The 21,658-nt window shown below is 38.9% G+C and overlaps 1 protein-coding gene across 1 annotated transcript in view; it reads right to left on the bottom strand.

Moving 5' to 3' along the window:
* Babam2 (BRISC and BRCA1 A complex member 2) overlaps positions 1–21,658 on the bottom strand; it is a 384,291-nt gene that overhangs the window by 288,712 nt on the left and 73,921 nt on the right. The window contains exon 4 of the mRNA XM_051181825.1: positions 6,998–7,092. Within this exon, the coding sequence (XP_051037782.1) occupies positions 6,998–7,092 (95 nt within the window). The remainder of the gene's footprint in view (positions 1–6,997; positions 7,093–21,658) is intronic.

Raw genomic sequence — 21,658 nt, 5'->3', positions numbered from 1 at the left:
GTGTCACAATATATAACCAATATTAAAAAATTAATTGTGTAACTAGAGCACACATGTAAAACTCATACTCCCCAAATGAAAAAAAAAAAAAAAAAAAAAAAAACAAAAACAAAAACCACTGTTGGTAAAGAAAGTGTAATTAAATGAAAAGACATTTCACATTGTACCTAATTACAAAGACTTGAAACCACTAAGATGGTGATAATGTCCATACTAACCTGAGATTCAGTATAACCTCTATCAAAATCCCAGCTGGATTCTGTTCAGACATTCACAAGCTGACCTAAAATGTATATGGCAATGCAAGGGACCCACAACAGTCAAGGCCATCCTGCAAAGAACAGTGATGTAGAAGTCCCATTCCCCAGTTTCCAGACTGGTTACAGAATCAGTAAACATATACATACTGACCAAAAAAATATAATTAAGAACCCAAAATACTCCCTCACATTTATTATCAACTTAGGGATAATAAAATGCCAACAAAATTCAATGAGCGAAACATGTCCTTTCTAATAAACAATGCCAGCACATCTAAATATCCACTTACAGAATAAAGCTGGGCATCAACCTCACACCATATATAAAAATTGAACCCCAAATGGATCAAATACCTCAGTATGGCGGCAAGAATAATAAAATTCTTCAAGGAAAATAATAGATTAAATATTTATAATCTTGGATTAGGTAATGGTTTCTTGAATATAAAATCAAAAGCATAAGCAACAAGAGAAAGATCAATTTAAATTCATCAAAATTTAAAACTTCTCTTTAAAAGACACTACCTATTGAGATGGGTCATGAGGTAAATGTGCATGAACTCAGATACAGGAGGATCTGAGCTCGGGTCCCTAGCACCTGTGCAAAAGCCAGGCCCTGCCACATGCACCTGTTGCCCCAGCAAAAGCAGGATGGAGTCAGTGGATCCAGCAGAATGAGCTCTGGGAGAGACACAAGATGCCTAAGCTGACAGCTGGCCTCTACAAATGTACACAACAGGGACAAACCCACACATACACATGCAGATCTAGGAAGCAAAAAGACAATCCACAGAATGGGGGGTGGGAGTCTGGCCGATCATACACAAGATGAAGAACTTGTACCAAAAATATATTGAGGAAAGAAGAAAAACAATCAATGTAAAAATAGACAAAGAATCTTAACAATTTCCAAAGCAGACATTCCAAGAAAAACATGAAAGGATGCTCAAATCATTCCTCATCAAAGCAGCACAGACCTAAACTACAAGGCAATACTATTTACTCAATACTAACAGTGGTGACTAATTCAAAAGACACACAAAAACAAGTATTAGTGAGGATCCAGGGAAACCAAAACACTTACATACTACTCTAGCTAGGAACACAAAATAGTACAACCCATTTTGAAGACAGTGCATACATTCAAAAAGTTAAATACCAAGTTACCATTTGGTGCTATAATTCTACTCCTAAGGATAGCATTAAGAAAAACAAAAGGATGCCCATACAATATCAGTACTTCCAATAACAAAAACACAGAAACAACACTAATGGCCATCAGCTGACAAATTGGTAAATAAAATATGGTATATACATATAATGGAATATTATTTGACAATAAAAAAAACTACGTGTGCCAAGTGAAAATAATCAAAAGGAATACACACACACACACACACACACACACACACCTATGAAATTATTTCTTTACTTTCTTTCTTGAGACAGGGTTCTAAGACAACCAGGGCTGTCCTAGAACTCATTCTGTAGACCAGGCTGGCCTTGAACTCAGAGATCCAACTACCTCTGCCTCCCGAGTGCTGGGACTAAAGGCGTGCACCAAACCACCTGACAAAAATTATTTTTATTTACATGAAATGTTTAAAATAAGCAAATCCATAAACATGAAATACAAATTAGTGTTTGCCTGGGGTGGGAAGAATAGGCAAGTAACTAGTGATAGGTTTGGCATTTCTTTTCAGTATGATGACAAGATGCCTTAATTTGTGGTGACAGTTGCACAACTCAACAAATATACTAAAAACCACCAAATTAGTACTTTAAATAGGTGAATCATGTGGCATACAAATTATGTGTCATAAAGTTGTTTTTAAAAAAAATTATATACATATGTATGTACATATGCTATCCCCTAAATAGAAAACAGTACCTCAGTAGAGCAAAGTTGAGCAAAGGCAAAGGATGCTGTGTTAGAGATGTTACTAAATGAATCAGTCAATGGTTCCCAGCACAGTTCAGACTGCTACATATACATAGCCCTGAAGACTAGCAGTTCTTGGGTTCTCTAGAGTACCTAATTCTGAGTCTAATGGGGAAGCTAGAATGGTAACGTTTCCAGGTTAGGCTAATATGTATCCAGACTTGTAACATGTTTCTAGTTAGTCTAATATATGTATCTAATTCTGGGTCTAATGGGAAAGCTAGAGTGGTAACATGTTTCCAGTTCAGTCTAACATGTATCCAGATTTGGGAGCCATGGGGCCACTAAGATCTTTGTTGGGTGTCTTCATGATTCTATGGCATCTGAGATGTTTCTGGCCCTTATGTAGCTCCTAGAATTTTACATACACTGATTCCTTCACAGAGTTCACCTCCTTCAATGAAGAGTCTGAGCTTAGGAAGTGAAGGCTTCAGCTGATGTTTAAAGCCCGCATGTATGTCTTTCCTGCAACCATGTCCCTTATTTAAGCCACCTAATTTCTGAGGAAGAGCCAGTTTAAACAAATAGAACAAACTTCTCCAAAACTATGCTCCTCAAGCTGGACCACATTGGAAAGTTCATTTTTTCTTAACCATCGTAATTTAATATATTTTTACATTAAAAACACAGATATCACAGAATCAGATGCAACTTTTTTCATGGACTTTAATGTTGAAGTCCAATAACTTAAAGCAAATTTCATACTTGCCAAAGGACATATTCTGAGCTATGGTCCAGATTGTAAGGGTCCAAACTCCCCTTCTATACTTGGTACTTCATATAGAAAATCTTGAGAAGTCAGAACATTGGTTCTGTTTCCCACCCCACAGGTAATAAGCTGAAATGACCTTTCATTCAACATATACATAAGTCAGCATGGCTAATACTCTTCAAGAGAAGAGGAGGGGAGTCTGGGTTGTTTTATTATTATTATTATTATTATTATTATTTGCATTAAATGTCTACTTTTTGCTTATTATTGAGGATATTTTATCTGCATTGTCAGGTTGCTCACATAACAAAATTTAAAGTTTGTTTACTCATATGCTTTTAAATGTGTTACCATTATAAATACTGTTTGCTTATTGGGAGAACATTAGAGTCAAGGCAGCTCTCTTCATAATCTAGGAAAAGATTGATCCTCTAATTCAATGGTAAGTCCCATAGTTAAATACCCACAATAGAATCCTTTCAGGAAATTGAAATTCCACCTTTTCTTTGTTGTGTAAAGTTCTGAATTCTGAAATTCAAAAATATAGCTCTTTGGTGCTCAAACAACATTTTAAGAGTGTTCTACAAAACACTCATACTTAGTCCAGCATCCTTAGCATCTCTGTCTGAATTCCTTCTTTATTTTGTACATCAATACTTTTGTACCATCTATTGTTTGAAACTTGTTTGAGATTTATTTTCTTCCTCACTTTAAAGGACTTCTCAAACCTGGTTTAGAAATGCCAAATAAGAAAGGTGATAGAAAACAACTCTTAAAGAGCTAGAGCAATTGTATCTATTGTTTTGTTTAGTCAGTTTTATTGACCATGACGCTTCTAATATTTTGAGTTGGAAGCTCTTGATTTTAAAATATTTTCACCAGTATTTCCTGATGAAATGGACAAGGGAAAAATGACTCAGCTATTCTTATGAAAAATTTGTTAAAATAGTGTGAGATGTAATATTCAAGTAGAGGGACTGGGTTTGCCATCTTATTTTGACAAATTTATATTTTTTCTGAATGTTTCTAAGGCCCAAGAATAAGCAAAGTAATAATAATAATTTTCTAGTTTGGAATTAGCTATAAAGATTTTTGAAAGTCTCTATTACCTCTAACTTGTTGAATTGTGATACTCTGCCTTATGGCATCAATTGCAAGCCTTTGTTTTTCTAAAATAAAGTAATTAAAAACAAGCAAAAAAAAAAAAAAACTATTAACACTGAGGGACAAGTCCCTAGTGGAAGGTTGTGTAGAGAAATGGCTGCTGGGGATCAGGGTTACAGTTTATCCTGTACTAGCATTCCAACAAGACAGGTATCAACTGTGCACATTTACAAGAGTGTTCTGATTGCCTCACTGAACATATCTGACCCACTGGTCTATGAAGCAATTCTTCCTGAGGCTCTCAAGCAAAAATCACCATGGAGAAGGTACACCCCTGAACTTGCAATCGTCCTCTTGGATCCAGTACACTGGTATTTGTCCCTACCTCCCCATACACATGCTGCTCTTTTTTAGCTTATTTCTCAAAAGCATATATGAGAACGTCACTCTAGGATGAAACATCACTAGAAGAGTGCAATTACCATATCCACTAGAGTTCCTTCAGCACTAAAATAGAAGAGTGGAAGACGATGAAACTTAGGACCTTTTCTAGCTTTAAATTCTCCATCCACCATGCTTGCCAATAGTGAAGACATACACTGCAAACTGTAGTCAATTCCAAAAACAGGTTGGAACACCCTTTCTTATCCTTTCCATCCCAGCAATATCTTGGATTGTCTAATGCTTCCTCTCTGTCGTAGATTTTATTTCAACAATGCTCAGTCTGGTCATAGATGTCTCCCTCATTAATCACACAAAACACATTCCCATTAGGAAGTTCTCATTCTGTTCTTTCAGTGGCTCTTGGCCAGCATTTCATACACTCCACCAATGTCCCTGTGCTGGTGACTTTTGTGTCAACTGAACACAAGCTAGAATCATCTGGGTGGAAGGACTCTCAACTGACAGAATGTCTCCAGAAGACTGCCTGTAGACAAGCCTGTGAAGCATTTTCTTGATTAACAACTGATGTGGGAGGGCCTGTACTATTGTGGGTGGTGCCATCCCTGGGTAAGTAGCCTGGGGTGTGTTAAAGAGCAGACTGAGCAAGTCCAATGAGCAGCACTCTTCCATGGCCTCTACATTAGTTCCTGCCTTGAGTTCTCACCCCCAAGTTCCCTAGATGACAGTTATGAGCTTAGAAGATAAACCCTTTCCTCCCCAAGTTGCTTTTAGTCATGCTTTTTTATCACAGCAATAGAAATCCTATGACATCACCAAATGCACCTAAACTCTGTAGCCCTCTTTGGTGTGAACACACACCTCAGTAAATCTATCGGTACTCTTTTCTACAACACATCATATGAACCATAGCTTCAAATATGATTCAGTTGTGTAACTACTTGAATTCTCTCAGACTTCCCACTTCTCCTTCATTTTTGAAGGATGACGACAAACATCACCTCTGCTACACAGTTTCCTCTGATCACCTATTGTAAGCTTCAGGGACAATTCAAGTCTAATGTTTCTTTGGCATCTGGTGTATGCCTCCCTCCACTGGGCAGTTAAGACAGGAAGGGACTATACAGTAATGCTTAGGTCACATCTACTGCCTCTCAACTGTAATATGGGGTAAATACCAACCCATGGCTTCTAAGGAGGCAGCATTTAACTAGAAACTTTTTAATCAAACAAAGGTTCATGTACAATCATTAAAAACCTTTCAACAAACTCATCCCACTCTTGCCAACTGTATTCTCATAGCTGTGTGAAATTTAATGTAATTATTTAGGCTTCAGCTAGTACTTTGCTGTCTTAGAGTTTCTATTGCTGTGAAGAGACACCATGACCACAGCAACTCTTATAAATGAAACATTTAATTGTAGTGGCTGGTTTACAGTTCAGAGGTTCAGTCCATTATCATCATGGCAGGGCATGCAGGCAGACATGGTACTGGAAAGGTAGCTGCTACATGTTGATATGCAGGCAACAGGAAGTAGACTATCTTACTGGACATGACTTGAGCATATAGGAGACCTCAAAGCCCACCTCTACAGTGCATACTTCCTCCAATAAGGCTGCACCTACTACAACAAGGTTACACCTCCTCATAGTGTCACTCCTTTTGATGGCCATTTTCTTTCAAACCACAACACTCCCCTTGAAATGGGAAATGGAGGAATAAGGGACTTCCAAAATAAGTCATTAAACTATCAAATATACACTTTGAATGAGCCAAAAAATAAAATCCAGAAAACAAACCAAGAAAATAGGTTTAATCAACAATTAAACCTCTTTGAAGAGTATAGCTATTACAGCAGATTTCAATCTGGAAAATAAAAGAAACATTTAAACAAAATGGTGCCTGTTCTTCATCGTCGTGCAGAAAACCCAATGCTAAATAAGTTGTATATGCTCTGACAGTTACCATGGTCCCTTCCCCTAATGGTAAGTTTTCTTGCTTTAACTCCAGAAATGCTGTATTTCAATTACAAGGTTTGAGAATGGCTTAATATAAAACACACAATCTAGTCTTTCCCTTGGGATGAAACTAAGAAATGGGCATGTTCAAATTTGCCACTTTTACTTCTACAAAAAGGAAGGGAGGGAGGGAGGGAGGGAGGGAGGGAGGGAGGGAGGGAGGGAGGGAGGGAGGAAGGGAGGGAAAGGAAGGAAAGAAGGAAGGAAGAAACAAAGAAAGAAAGGTCTGAAAATAAAATCAAGAAACACTCTTCCAACCAGTACTTTGTTGACGTGTTAGTAACTGGGAAACTGACTGCAGGCATGAACTATCATGTTGAAACAAAGAAAATGTCTTCAAATTGAAGAAAAATTATTTCAACCAATACTGTAGAGTTAATTTGAAGTGGCTCCAAAGTAAAACTCTGATGAAAAACTTCTCTTCTGTAACTATTTTGGCACATGAAGAGTTGCATTTATTTCAGGGAAAGGAAAAACCACAATTGACTAAGCAATTATCCAATGCCAATCTTGTTTTCTTTTCAACCAAGACCATGAGGGTGGGGCTACAGTACTCACATGTAGAGCAGAGGGGTCTGGCAGGAACTCAGCATCCTCTCCAAAGATGAAATCAGGGGGCAGCTCTGGATATTGAGCATTGAAAATAATGTCCCCTGAAATGTAGAAAAATGACAGGCTCTTATTCCCTTGCAAATGGACAAACATTCCGAAGAATGCATCAGAAAAAAAAAAAAAAAGAAAAGAAAGAAAAAAGAAACTTGAAGAAACGTATATTTAGGTTAAGAAACAATTTGAAAAGTACTTTCTGAATGATTAATTCTTAAGATAAAAGAACTGATATCCTCTTTTAAATTACCATCCACAATGAGCAATCAAAAAAGTGTGATACACTATGAATATAAATACCCTAGTAAGAAAGTAGAAGCAGCCCCATGCAATGCACATGCTGATTTTTTTTTTTTTTTTTTTTACAGGAAACACAACTGCCCAATCACTGCCTGCTAATTAAGAAGCCTTTACTGAAAACTGATTCTGTATAAACACAGTACTTGCCTTGTAGAAATTAAACACACACATACCTTTGAGATAATGGAAAGGGTATCTGGCTTGAAGTCAAATAGGCTCAGTTATATTTCCAGGGTTCCCTAATCACTATTAACTTAGAGACCTTCAAAAGATTTTGGCCACTTACCCTTCTGTTTCTTTATCAGTAAATCATTGGTACAGTGTCACAGTGGTGCAGTGGCACAGTGGTACAGTGCTACAGTGACACAATGGCACAGTCGTGCAGGGGAACAGTGGCTCAGTAGTGTGGTGGCACAGTGGTACAGTGGTACAGTGACACAGTGACACAGTGGCACAGTAGTAAGGAGTTCAGTGGCACAGTAGGGCAGTGGTATGGTGGTAAGTGATATAGTGACACAGCGGCATAGTGGGACAGTGGCTCAGTAGTGTAGTGGCACAGTGGTGCAGTGGTACAGTGATACAGTGGCATGGTGATACCATGGCACAGTGGTACAGTGGTGCAGTGGTACAGAGGTGCAGTGGTACAGAGGTGCAGTAATACAGTAGTGCAGTGGTGCAGTAGTACAGTGGCACAGTGGTACAGTGGTGCAGTGGTCCAGTGATACCGTGGCACAGTGGCGCAGTGGCACAGTGGCACAGTGATGCAGTGGTGCAGTGGTGCAGTGACACAGTGGCACAGTGGTGCAGTGGTACAGTAGCACAGTGGCACAGTGATGCAGTGGTGCAGTGGTGCAGTGACAGTGGCACAGTGGTGCAGTGGTACAGTAGCACAGTGGCACAGTGATGCAGTGGTGCAGTGGTGCAGTGACACAGTGGCACAGTGGTGCAGTGGTACAGTAGCACAGTGGCACAGTGATGCAGTGGTGCAGTGGTGCAGACATAACAGACCCACTTTGTGAAGCAAAGGAGGCAGTGTGCTTAGCACCATGTCTAGCATTCAGTAAGCTCTCAACAAGCCATAAAGAAGTGTCATGTTGATAGTGGTAATGTTCTTAAACGTAAAAAGAATTCAGAATTCAGGGGCACACTACTGTTGTAAGGTCTCCATGTTTGTTTCTTTCTGTCTCCTTATTCAGTTCCCATGTTCTCTCTATTTACCCAAAACTTTGGTCCTCATCTTTCTGTTAATACTAATCAGTAGATTAGTTAGTAGGCAATATAATACACATTGAGCTGTATCTCATGGTATGTATATTTCTATACACATACACAACACCGTTTTCATTCCCCTCACTTCTACTGTTCAAAGGATGAGATTTACATACTGGTACCCAAAAAGAAACCTTCCAGCTTCAGTTCTAAATTGAGCCCTTACATCTGTATGCACCAGTCATTTCATGTCAGGCTCAGCAAGCATAAAGATATGATTGTGACGGCCCATGCTCTCATACTCTAAAACACAAGCTGTCTCAACAGTTCTTCCAAATGACCCTATCATAGACTGCCCTGCTGTTCCCAGCTCTATGCAAGCCCAGCTCAGCCTGTACACATTCATACTTTCACTAAATACCAAACTGAACTTTGTTCTGGGGACTACACTAGGCACTAAAACCAAAGAATTCTGTTAATAAAAACTGAAACACTAAAATAACTCAAGCATGCCCTCTTCTATAGTATCCTAGTACCAGCTGTCCTCCAGTCCACAGCATGCACTAATCCACAAGTAAATCTTATTGAAGTACTCTATTGTCTGAAAACTTGCAACTCAGACAATTTCAATAATTCTCTCATGTTCAATATAGTAAAGGCAAACCTTACCAACTGATACTTAAAGCCTCCAAAATATGATGTTCCTCTCAATTTATCCACCCTTCTGTCAGTCTACAAGCCAATGCAAACCATGAGATCTGGCCATTATGATCAATTCAATGCCTTCCAAATACTGTGGCACCCAGGTCAAATGGCTCTGCTCTTGCTTAGCTTACACTGTTCATGAACCCACTCCAATTACCTTCTCCTGCAGAGTGCCTCCCCTCATAAATCTACAAAACATTGATCACTGCTACTCCTGAAATTCATCAATACTGCTTGGCTACCCCACTTGAGTAATTGATTATAGTCTTACACTGTTTCGTGGCTCTATTATTCTAAAAATTATAATAAGGATGAACTACATATGAGGCGCCACTCTGTTCACTCAAATATTCATCCTAAAGGGGCTCACATTTAGTGATGGAGATAAGAACAGCACAGAGACATCTAGACAAAACAAGGCTGACATCCATGTGAACACAGACTGTGGCAGCATACACAGGGCCAGTATGTGCCTAAGCCAGATGGAGTCTTGGTGCTGAGAGAGAAAGTGGACACAGACCTCACCCCTAGCCTAAAACCTCTATCTCCAACTGACAGCCACTCACAGGAAAAAAAAAAAAAAAAAAGTTTCCTCCAATGAAGTTTCACTGAGGATACAAACCACACTTAAGGGCAGACCTCATGCCTAGCAGTAGATGACCAACATAAGACAAACTCAACGGTAATTTTGTCACATTGATTTGTCTAGGCTTTTTATTTTTCTTTATCCCCCCCCCTTTTAGGTGCCCATTTGTTTTCTAACGAGAGAGAGCAAGAAAGGTATGGATTTGGGTGAGTGTGGAGGTAGGAAGGATCTGGGAGGAACTGGGAGAGGGGAAACTTAAACAATATATTATATGGAAAAAACTACTTTCAATTTTTAAAAAGATAACCAAGAAAGAGGGGGGGGGAGAAGAAGGAAGAGAGGGAGGGAGGGAGGCAAAGAATAGCCTATAAACTGTATTGGCAAATACATATACTTGATCTTCCTATATATATTGCAAGCATCCAGAGAATGCATGTGTTCTTATGCTTACTTCATGTCTCGTACAAAGCAAAGTGCAGCTCGCAGAGCACCTTTTTGAGAAATGCTCAGAATATGAAAGGGGACCTCTCTTCTCTGAATGAATATCTAAGTGCAGAGAAATCTACAGTAAATAAGAAAACACAGCAGTTACAACCAGAGCTACCAGGGGGGACTAAGCTTAAGCAAGAAAATGAACCTACAGGATATGGGTGCAGAATCAAACCATTACAACTAACACCACCACCACCACCTCTACAAGCCTGCACATCATTATTCCAACTGCCAACTGCACCCTATGAATCACAAACTTCAAAAGTGCTAAGTCCAAAACATGGACAAGAACCTCTACAAGAGGCAGCATGAATGTCCTCATTACTCATTCTACCCACATACACCAGCAAGCACGGCTCCTTAAGCACACAATTCATTAGAAATGTGTCTTTCATGTTGCTGACTTAATCACTTTTAGAATGGTTTTCATTAAGGTAACAGAGCACAGGCATCAGGTGTTTTGGGGAAAGCCAAGCTAGAATGTATTGGGAATTGATGTTCAGAAACTAACATGCTAAATTCCAACAAAAAGGCTTGGAGCAGCAGGGCTCAGTGAAAAACCACTTGCCAGGAATTGTTGATTCGATTTCAGTATTGTACTGGAGACTCTGGCCAGAGAAATAAAGAGAGAGAGAACGCATCTACACTGGAAGGGAAAAAAAAAAAAGGAGCCAAAAGGCCTAGTCCAGCACATGGTAAATCTTAGTAAATCCATGAAAATATTATATGAACTAATTAATGAGAAGTTTCAGAGAGGTTTCCAGACACAAGATAAATAGGAACAAAACAACTCCATTTCTGTATACTAGCAAGGAACAACCCAAAAACTAACTTAAGGAAACAATTCAATTTACAGTAGCATCAAAAAAACAAAATCTGCTTAGGAATAAATTTAAGGAATAACTTTAGTCACTGGAATCCATAAAACACTAAAGAAAATTACAAAAGGTCTAAGTAAATGGAAAAATGTCTTCACATATCAGAATACTTAATGTTGCTAAGGGGCAATACAATGAATGCCGATCTAAAAATCTCACACACAATCCCCAACAGATTCTCTGCACATTGAAAGGCCCATTCTAAAAGTCATCTAGAAATGCAAGACTTCCAGATAGCCAAAAATAATCTTGAAAGCAAGGAAGAGATAGAGAAAAAAAATGTAAGATTTCAAAGGCTATTACAAAGTTAAGCAACTAGGGACTGTAATAATGGGCATCAACAGACATCAACCAATAGAATTCAGACTGTAATTCAGTGTTCTGCTGGCATGGTAGCACATTAATATACCAGCACTTGAGAAACAGAGGCAGGAAGATTGGGAGTTCAAGGCAATCTCAGCTATATAGCAAGTTCTAAGCTAGTTTTGGCTACATGACACTGTATCTTGAATGAATGAATGAATGAATGAATGAATGAATGAATGAATGAATGAATTCACTCTTAAGGCCAGTTGATTCTCCACTGAGCTGCAAAGCAACTCAATCCCTCCTACCCCCCCAAAAAGTAATTTTACTTTATTCCATCCATTAGGATAGCAACTATCAAAAAACACGTACACGCACACACACACACAAACACACACACACACAATTAACAAATTACAGGAAGGTGCAGAGAAACCCAAACCCTTATGTAGTGTTGGTAGGAGTATAAAATGATGTTACTGCTATAGGAAACAGAATGGTGGCCCTTTAAAAAATTAAAAATAGATTACCATGTATCATTTCTAGGCATATAACACCCTCTAAATTAAAAATCAGGGCTCAAAGATTTATTTGTTAGTGGCAGCATGATTCACAACAGACAGAATGGAAACAACCCAAGTGACTATCAACAGATGAATGAATAAAAATATGTCATACAATGGCTATGATTTGGTCTTAAAAGAAAGTAAATTCTGACATATACTATGCCATTAATGAACCTTAAAGACATATGGCAAGTTAAGCAAATTAAAAGACAAATACTATTATGCCTCATAGGAAGCAGAGTGGTGGCTGCCAGTAGCTGAGGAGAGAAGACAGTAGGATTTTCTGTTTAGTGGCATCAAGTCTGTTTCACACAGTGAACTAGTTCTGTGGCTGTACCTAACAATACTAAAACAGACACTAAAACCTTAAATCCAGAAGCTGGGTATTGTGACACACACCTGTAATCCCAGCACACTGAAAGCTCAGGCAGGAGGATCCTGGGCTGGGGGCCAGCATAAGCTAACATGAATTTTGAGGCCAACTTGGGCTACATAGTATGACCTTGTCTCAAAAGTCAGAATTTTAAAAAGAAAAAAAAATTTTAAGTGGGTATAGAACATAGCAATAACTGGACTTGGGAGTCTGAAGCAGGAGGATTGTGAATCGGGTCTGCCTAGGTGTTGTAGTTAGGGTTCTATCGCTGTGAAGAGACAAATGACCACAGTAACTGTAAAAAGGAGATGGCTTACAGTTTCAGAGGTTCAGCCCATTATCATCACGGTGGGGAACATGGTGGCTGGGAGTATAGTGGCGTGCAGGCAGACATGGTGCTGGAGAATTCTATATCTTGATCCAAAGGCAACAAGAAGCAGATTGTCTCACAGGACACAGCTTGAGCATATAGGAGACCTCAAAGCCCACCTCCACAGTGACACACTTCTTCCAACAAGGCCACACCTCTTAATAGTGTCACTCCTTTTGGGGGCCATTTTCTTTCAAACCACCACACTAAGCCTCATAGCTAGCCCAAGCACCAAAATAAAATACTACCCCCACCCCCAAAGAAAAGAATTTATTGAGGAGTTAGGGGTGTTCAGTAGTAGCGTACTGGCCAATTGCCTAATGTAGGAAGCTCTGATTTTTATCTCAAGCACTAAAAAGAAACTTGTTTAAGATGGACAAGCATGTACTGATCTTCCAGAAGGACAAGTTCAGTACCAGTATCCACACTGGGTCATTCAGAGCCACCTGTAACTCCAGCTTCAGGGGATCATAAACATCCTCTGGCCTCGGCCAGAACTCACACACAAGTGGCTTATACTCCTGCAGATTCACACATACACGTATAAGTAACAACACAAATAATATCATTTTTAAGTATCTTTTCAACCAATTTGTTAAGACAAATAAACAGCCAATGTATGACAGAGGTCCCTATTTTATACAATATAGAAAAACTAACATAATATGGATGAAAGTCCTAAAATAACAAAAATGAAAAAATTACTTTCTGAAGCTTAAGAATGAATCCTCAAAGCACTGAATCAGTTAGTTGTTTCTATAGTGGTTAATTTTAGGCTTGACTGAACAAACAGCTGGAAAACTGTTAAAGGATGAATTGTGGGTGTTTCTCCAAGTATTTGTCCACAGGAGACTGACATATTGATCTGAGTGACTAAGTGGGGAGGACCTAGCAGGGCTTACACCAGCATCCTTGGGGTCTCTGGCCTTTGGCCTCACCCTGAGAATTGCAACATTGGCATCTCCAGTTGTAAGGGCTTTCTTAAGTATGCCTGAGCCAGGCTACAGGCCAGCATCCTGCAGCTACAGTGTATAGACAATTTGTCCTACACCTTGCCAACTTTCATGCTTACATGGGGCAGTTCTAATAAATTCCCTCTATGAATCTGTACATTCTCTTGATTCTGACTCTCTTGAAACCCTAAGAATTTCTTCCACTCAAAAGCAAATCAAGCAACACCACCAACAAAAGATAAATCAGACTTCATCAAAACTAAAAGCTATTGTCCTTCTGAGAACATTACCCAGGAAATAAAAGCCCATAAAATGGAAGAAAATTTGGCAAACAACGTATCTGATAAGAAATACACAGAATATATACAGAGGCATATAAAAATATGCAGACTCTATAAAGAAAACTAACAACTCAGGAATAAAAAGGCAGTCCAAATTTTAAATGGGGAAAGACTTTTATGAGATGTTTCTCTACTTATAAGTGGCAGATGTAGTAGAGAAGTGGTGTTTGCTTTATTAGATACAGCAAAAAAAATATTGTATGACTATTTTTAAGACAAATAAGGCCATTTGTGTGCTTTTTTGAGATCTCACGCCATTCCCAATTTCTCAGAGTTGTACTTCCAGCCTCCAAGAACTTCTGAAACATTTGCCTCAAAGCTCAGTAGGCTCCTTGAAGGAGTGTGTGGCATTGTTTTCTCACTATGGAGAACAGTCAGTAAATCAGTCAAGAGTGTTTATTAAAAACGCACTCTGCACAGATGCACTCGCTGGACACCTGGGGAGTTATACAGGAAGTAAGAAGCACAGCACCTGACCCCGAGGCAGACATGGTGGGGACATAAAGCCAAACACAAATCATAGGGAAAGGCAATAACACTGTGTTTCCTTTATTTCACCCTGGAGAAGAGGATGTGAGCACTGAGCACAGGTGACTTGGGTACTGCTTACTTCAACCTGTCATAAAAAGGACAAGTAGGCAGGAGAACAGAAATAAAAACAGGATCTAAGGTGATATGAGGTGAGGTGAAACAAGAAAAAGCAATGAAACATCTAGAATTTAAAAGCATTATAGCCACCTAACAACAAAAGCAGTTTCAAGTCTTGATTGACATTATCCTCTAAAACTTGATGGACTATCATAGTAGGACCAACACTACAAAAGTTTCTTCCTGGATGCACATCAAAACTGTTTCCCAATGGAACACCTCTGGAAATGCACAGAAATCCAGGCCCAAGGCAGTTTTCCACATTAGGGGGCCCTCACCAGAGCTGCCAAGCAAACCCTATATTCTAACCCCACTCCAAACAGAAGACACAGCCCATCCACAGGCTCCTTCTAGCCCAGTGAAATGTGGCCCCTCTGTCTACCTACCCCAGTAGGAATGACTGTAAGCAAGCACAGCTTCAAATAAACAATTCAAAGTATTCCTATAACCTGCTGTATTAAATGCTTAATTACTATAATGCCAAGTATGAGGAGGAACATCAGGCCAGAAAGCACCAGGGTGAAGGAGACTCTCAAACAGGAAGGCTTAAGCGGCGGGGTTTTACAGAAGACGAGAGAGGTGGCTCACTTCTAAGAATTAGCTCCAACCATAAGATGTTTCCTCATGCTTAAATTACCCCCCCCCAAAATAAACCTATGCACTTGTTCTTTGGAGTTCACAAAACCAATTCCTCTTTACTATCATGACCTTTACATTATTTGAAGGCAGTTCTTGTGACTTCTCTCTCTACCTTGCCATGAGTCGCCTCTTGGCCAAGCTTGTACTACTCCTCAGCTAGTTCAATCATGGTTCCTTTATCATGTACCGCTCCCTGTCTCTGCATGTGCCCATCGCCCTCTTCGAGGATAATATCTAGAACTAAACAGTCCTTGTAGAGCTAAACACCACAGCAAACTGAAATAAGTTTTTGGCAGTATTAGGCTTCCTACCAACTAAAACCTGGGACTTTTCCTTACATACTATTGCTAACCTATATATCCCTCTCTTAATTGGGACAGCAAAATTTCTGAATCTATTCCAGAGTTTTAAATTGATCCTTAATTCATTTCAGTTTCTTTAGACCTACCAATAGATGGCCTATCATAATATCCCTAGATTCAACCACCATTTGGGGTTAGCAGTCCTAATTCAATCAGCAACAGATTGGCCAGGTATACTCCTGGAAACTGTCTATCAAACTTAGGTTTCTACTGCTGTGGAAAACACCATGACCAAAGCAACATGAAGAAAAAGTTTCATTCAGTTTATGGGTTACAGTCATACAATAAGGCAGGAACCTGGAGGCAGGAGCTGAAGCAGAAGTCAGAGAAGCATGCTGCTTACTGGCTTGTTCCTTAAAGTTTGCTCAGCTTGTTTTTTTTCGTACAACCCAGAGCCATCTCTCAAGGGTGCTACCACTCCCAGAAGGCTAGGCCTTCCTCTACCAATTGGCAATCAAAAACCTATCCCACACACTTGTCTGTAGACAATGTTTCTCAGTTGAGGTTCCTCTTCCCAGATAATTCTAGCTGTATAATCTGACAAAAAGAAAACCAACCAGGACATTACTTTCATGTCATCTGTAGATGAATTAATCAGTGCCTCTTGGGAGGGGGTGGGCTCATTCAAACAATAATACCTACTGAATAACTGTTAGTGTGACTAAAGATCCCAAGGCTATCATCAAAAGTTTTTTAAACAACTTTCAAGTACCACCATGCCTACTAATTGAAAGGTATCATTGATGAGAAATGATCAATGAGCTAATGACTTTATTGCATAGGGCATGGTTTCTCCTGAAAGAAGGAGTTTCTTTTATATTATGAAGGAAAGCAGACTATACAGGATTTCATCTGAGAAGTGTATAATCTTCATGTATTAGTCTCTCAAAATGTTCGTAGAAAAAATTAATAAAAGTAGGGACAAGCTAGCCTTAGACAATCTCTATGTTCTTGCTTCCTTATATGACCTCTTCCCAGCAAATCCTTCTCTCAAGACTTGGAGTTTCCACTATCTGAAGCACTGCATGGCACAAATAATAATGTAAGCCACCAGTTTTAGACTCATTAGCAATCCTGCCAAAGAGTAAAATGGAAACAAGTGAAATTGAATTTTAACTGCTTTTTTTTTTATTTTATATGTAGTAAAATTTTGCTTTCCTAATAGTACACATATCACACATAGCCTGGGTATAGTATCACCACCATGATACTATAATTCTGCTATCCTTCAAAATAGCCTTTCTCTAGCCCTGTGTAGCTGGACTTCCCCACATCCACAACAGCCTCTGCTCTCCTCTTTGTCCTAGCTACACTGCTTTTCTAGAACATCAATCATATAGAGTTACATGAAGCCTTATAGCTGGGTTTCTTTCAATCAGCTTTAAAACATTCAAAAGTTGAGCTACATTGTTGCATGTGTCAATAGTTTTTACATCTTCAGACTGCTCGGCCAATTGGCTGTATTCTGGGGGCTTTGTTGCAAATAGAGAGAAAGACGAGGTGGAAGGTGTTTACTCTTCCTTATCTTGAACACATAATTAATCCCAGTGGTTAAATTTATAAATAAAGTAAACTAACATTTCTTAGTCAACATACAAAATGAAACTATTTCAACTGGTAATCAATATAAAAGTTGTGAGATACATGACATTCTTTTTAATAGTAGCACTTTATGCATTCACACATTACATTTCAATTGAGATTAGTCATATGTCAGATCTACTGCCACGTGTGGCTAGTAGTGATTATCTGGACGGATGTTACCAAGCAAACACTGACCAGGGAGGAAGGGCATAAAGGGGATGAAAGAAAGTAAGACAAAAAAGCTGCCCAGGTCTCCATGACCAATTGCAGGGAGAATGTGCTCACTCCATCAGGCAGCACGTTCTGTCCTTGGGCAGTTATTAGTGGCTAGGGAAGGTTCTTTCTTGAATGGAAAAAGAAACGGTATGATACTGCTTGCCTGTAACACTAGCCCTGGGGAGGCAGAGGCATGAGAATGGTGAAACTTAGGCCAGTCTGGGTTAGAGTAAGACCATGGAGAGATGAGGGGAAAGAGAACATACCTACAAATCATTTTTCTCCTTAACTTTCTACACTGATGCTAAATACACTGCTAGCAACAGTCTACATGATTGTCCCTAAATCATATGGCAATGTCTACCACATCTCCATTTGGAAAACAAAAAACAAAAACAGATCCTTCAGTAGTTTACAGTAAAAAAGTTTACAGAGCCCAGGTTTGTGGTACAGGCCTGCAATCCCAAACAGCTAGGAGGCAGAGGCAGGAGAAGGTCAAGACCAGCCTGATAACTGAGCAAGATGCTGTCTCAAAATAAAAACAGGACTAAGGATGCTGCTCAGTGGCAAAGTACACATCTAATGTGTATCAGGACCAAGTTCCAGGCCCAGTACAAGAAGAGAAAAAAAGGACAGCTTGCAGAGAACTAAGCTACAAGATCCTTAGGCATATCTGACAGCTTTTACTATGTCACTGATTCTAACTCACTCAGCCTAATTAGGAATGGAGTCTAAGGACCTGTCTCAAGATATTAAACTTTTAAAGTTGTAAGTGAACTTTTAACCCATATTTTTGTATACTTCTTTCAAGGCATAAAATAACAATATTTTAAGCCAACTGCTATAAATTTGCATTACTTTATTAAGCAATGAATATTCTACTACAGAAAGCTTTAGTCTTCGTAATCTCCTAATGCATATTCACAAGCTGTTTCATTAGTGCAATTTATTACCAATTCTTCTTTAATGACTTTGATGCAACTGACCTCATTTAAAAAAAAAAAAGAAAGAAAGAAAAGAAACTGTCTCAATCTTCAATGATTGCTGTAGTTCTAACAAGTAGTTAGGAATTAAATATTATTTTCTAAACACAGATTTTGATGATCCCTCCTGGAAGGCATCACCCTCCCTGTGGAGTGGGTAGGGAATGGGGTAGGGGTGGGTCAAGGAGTATGGGAGGGAGGGAGAGGGAACGAGGATCAATATGTAAAATAAGAAAAAATAACAAATATATATAAAAAAACAAATCAGTAATGACCACTGTCAGGAAAGAATAAGAATCCAGGGAAACAAAGCTAAAGGAAACTGTAGCAGATGTGATGCTGCTGTTGTCACCTTTATTCAGTGCTGAGGATTAGAGTTAGAGCCTTGTGTGTGCAAGATGAATTTGATTTTTATACACACTCTCACAGACTCTTGACCTCAGTGTAAATTAGACTACTTCACACTTATATTTCACTTTCTATAAGGTAAACATCATTGTGCAAGAGATTAAAAGATTGGCTTGATTTTATTATGTTTGTTCTTTTATTCAGGCAGGCTCTCACTGTGTAATTCAGAATGGCATCAATGTCCAGACCTTCCCAGCTCAGCTTCATGAATACTGGAACCATGCTTGGCCAATAATCTATTATGGGTCACATGCAGGGAAAGACAAAATCATACTAAGCAGCTTTGTGTTTACAAGGATGAAAAAGAGACCTGGTCATCTGGTACACTCTCTGAAAACAGTCTTGAAATGAGAAGCAATGGGAAGACAAATGATAGTCAAGTCCTCTATGCCTGAGGAAGCTGGAGGAAATGAACAAGTAAACTGAAAGATCTAGGTTAAACTAACAAGATACAGGGCTTTTGCTCATCTCTTAAAGACATTCTTTGTTTATCAGTATACTCAATCACTCAAAAATATGAAGCATTTATAATATGATAGGTAGTGTAAATGATACAAAAAGAGTTAAGAAAGTCTATCCTTGTATTGGTGAGCCTTCTTTTCCTGTAACAAAAGTATCTGGGAAACCCAACATGTGGAAGGATAGATCATGCTAGATCATGCTTTCAATGGCTTCAGTCCATGGTCAGTGGGATCCACTGCTTTGGGCTAGAGCAAGACAGAGACGCAGGGGGATGGTACGGAACAAGAAAGCCACTCACCTGTGACACCCAGGAAACATAGAGAGACAGAGAAAATGTCTAAGGACAAGATATGTCCTTCAGAATCATTCCTCCCAGAGACCCACTGCCTCCAGGTAGGCCCTGTCTCCTGATAGGCCTTTCAGCTATTAACTCATCAACACAGTAACCCATTGATGAACTAGGCACTTCTCAATGGCACCACTAGTTGGGAACTTTTAGGGAACACTTCATACCCATACCACAACAATTCCAATAAACCTTGCAATCTAGGAGTTTTGATCTCAAGATGAAATATTTTTAAGAAACAACTATAAACAGGCAGAAATACATAATTCAGGATGGGATCATCAATGCATACAGAAACCACGCAACAAAATGTCACTGGGGAATTCTATATAGTCTTAAAGTCAGGGGAAAGTCTCTCTGTATTGGAAACCTTTGGAAGAAACCACCTAAATGGAAGCACAAGGTCCAGCACCAGCACTGAAGGTGGGCAAGGGCACTCATGGCCTCATGATGACTGCACTGAGAAGGATGAACCACCAGCTGCTACCAAAGTGTGACCAAATGTATAACCTAGGAAAGCCTGCAGAGAAAAGCCCCCAGATCAAATTGAAAGTCAAGACTCTCTAAACCTGCTCACGCTGTAAGGAACAAAACATAGATTTAAGATATAAGAACATCCCTATATTAAAGAATATTCATGAGATATAGCCAGTAGGTACTGTTTGATCTTTAACTAGATCTCATACAGGAGAACTAGCAAGATGCTGGGGAACACTGAGGAAGTATGAATGTGGACCATATGTAAGACTATTGGGTCAGATGTGATTCCCAACACACTAGAAGCTAGGGCAGGAATTTCCAGGTTTGACACCAGTCTAGAATGTATGGTGAGACCCCCATTTCAATAAAATAATAAAATAAAAAATAAAAGAGAAGAAGAAAGACCACTATAACCATTTGAAATGTCTTTTTGATAGCACTGGTACTGAGATTTTTCAGGACAAAATCTGTTCTTTCTTTGGGAGATTTAGGGGTGAAATATAAACATATTTTTCAATTACTTTAAAAGAGTTCTGTAAAAAAAAATATATATATATATATAACTGTATATTCATATCTGTATATAAATACGTATCTGTAAACAGAGAGATTTTTAATGGAAAAATGTTAACAACCAATAAATTACATAAAAGACTTAAAAGATATTCATTGTATAATTGTCCCAGGTTTTTTATAGGTAGATTTCATTTTTTAAAAACAGAGAAATGCAAATTCATAGTAAGATTCTGTCTTGCACCAGTCAGAATGAATATCATCAAGGAAACAAATGGCAAGAAGTATTGTTGAAAATGTAGGGAAGATGAATACTTAGACACTACTAGTAGGAACTTCACAAGGAGCCATCACTCTGAAAACCAGTGTAGAACAGCCCTCAAAAAAACTAAACTTAGAATAGCCATACCATACAACTGTACTACACAGTTGTAGACACCTGGGTAGACCTGTCAACACACCACAAGGTACCTGCACATCCATGTTTCTCCTCTACTACTGACAATATCCAAGAAAAGGATCCAATGTAAATGTCCAGGAACAGGTGAATGCATAGGGAAAACGTGGTACACATGCACAATGGAACTTTATTAGGTTGTAAAGAAAGATGAAATTACAACAGTTTCAGGAAATTAAATGGAATTATAGGCCATTCCGTTAAGTGAAATAAGACAGATTCACAAATAAATTATTGCACACTCCCTCTTACATGTAGAGTCCAGATTTAAATCTATAAATATAAAAGTGTGTTTATGTGTGTATGTCTGTACGTATATATGTGTGAGGGTAGGGTGAAAGTACTTCACCCCAGTGTTATCTGACACTCACGGGCTCTCTGGATCTATCACAATTGCTTCTCAGTCACATCACTATTGACATTTGGGGGCAGATAC

Source organism: Phodopus roborovskii, unplaced genomic scaffold, assembly GCF_943737965.1.
Source record: "Phodopus roborovskii unplaced genomic scaffold, PHOROB, whole genome shotgun sequence".
Lineage (NCBI taxonomy): Eukaryota > Metazoa > Chordata > Mammalia > Rodentia > Cricetidae > Phodopus > Phodopus roborovskii.
This window is presented reverse-complemented; position numbering and strand designations above follow the sequence as displayed.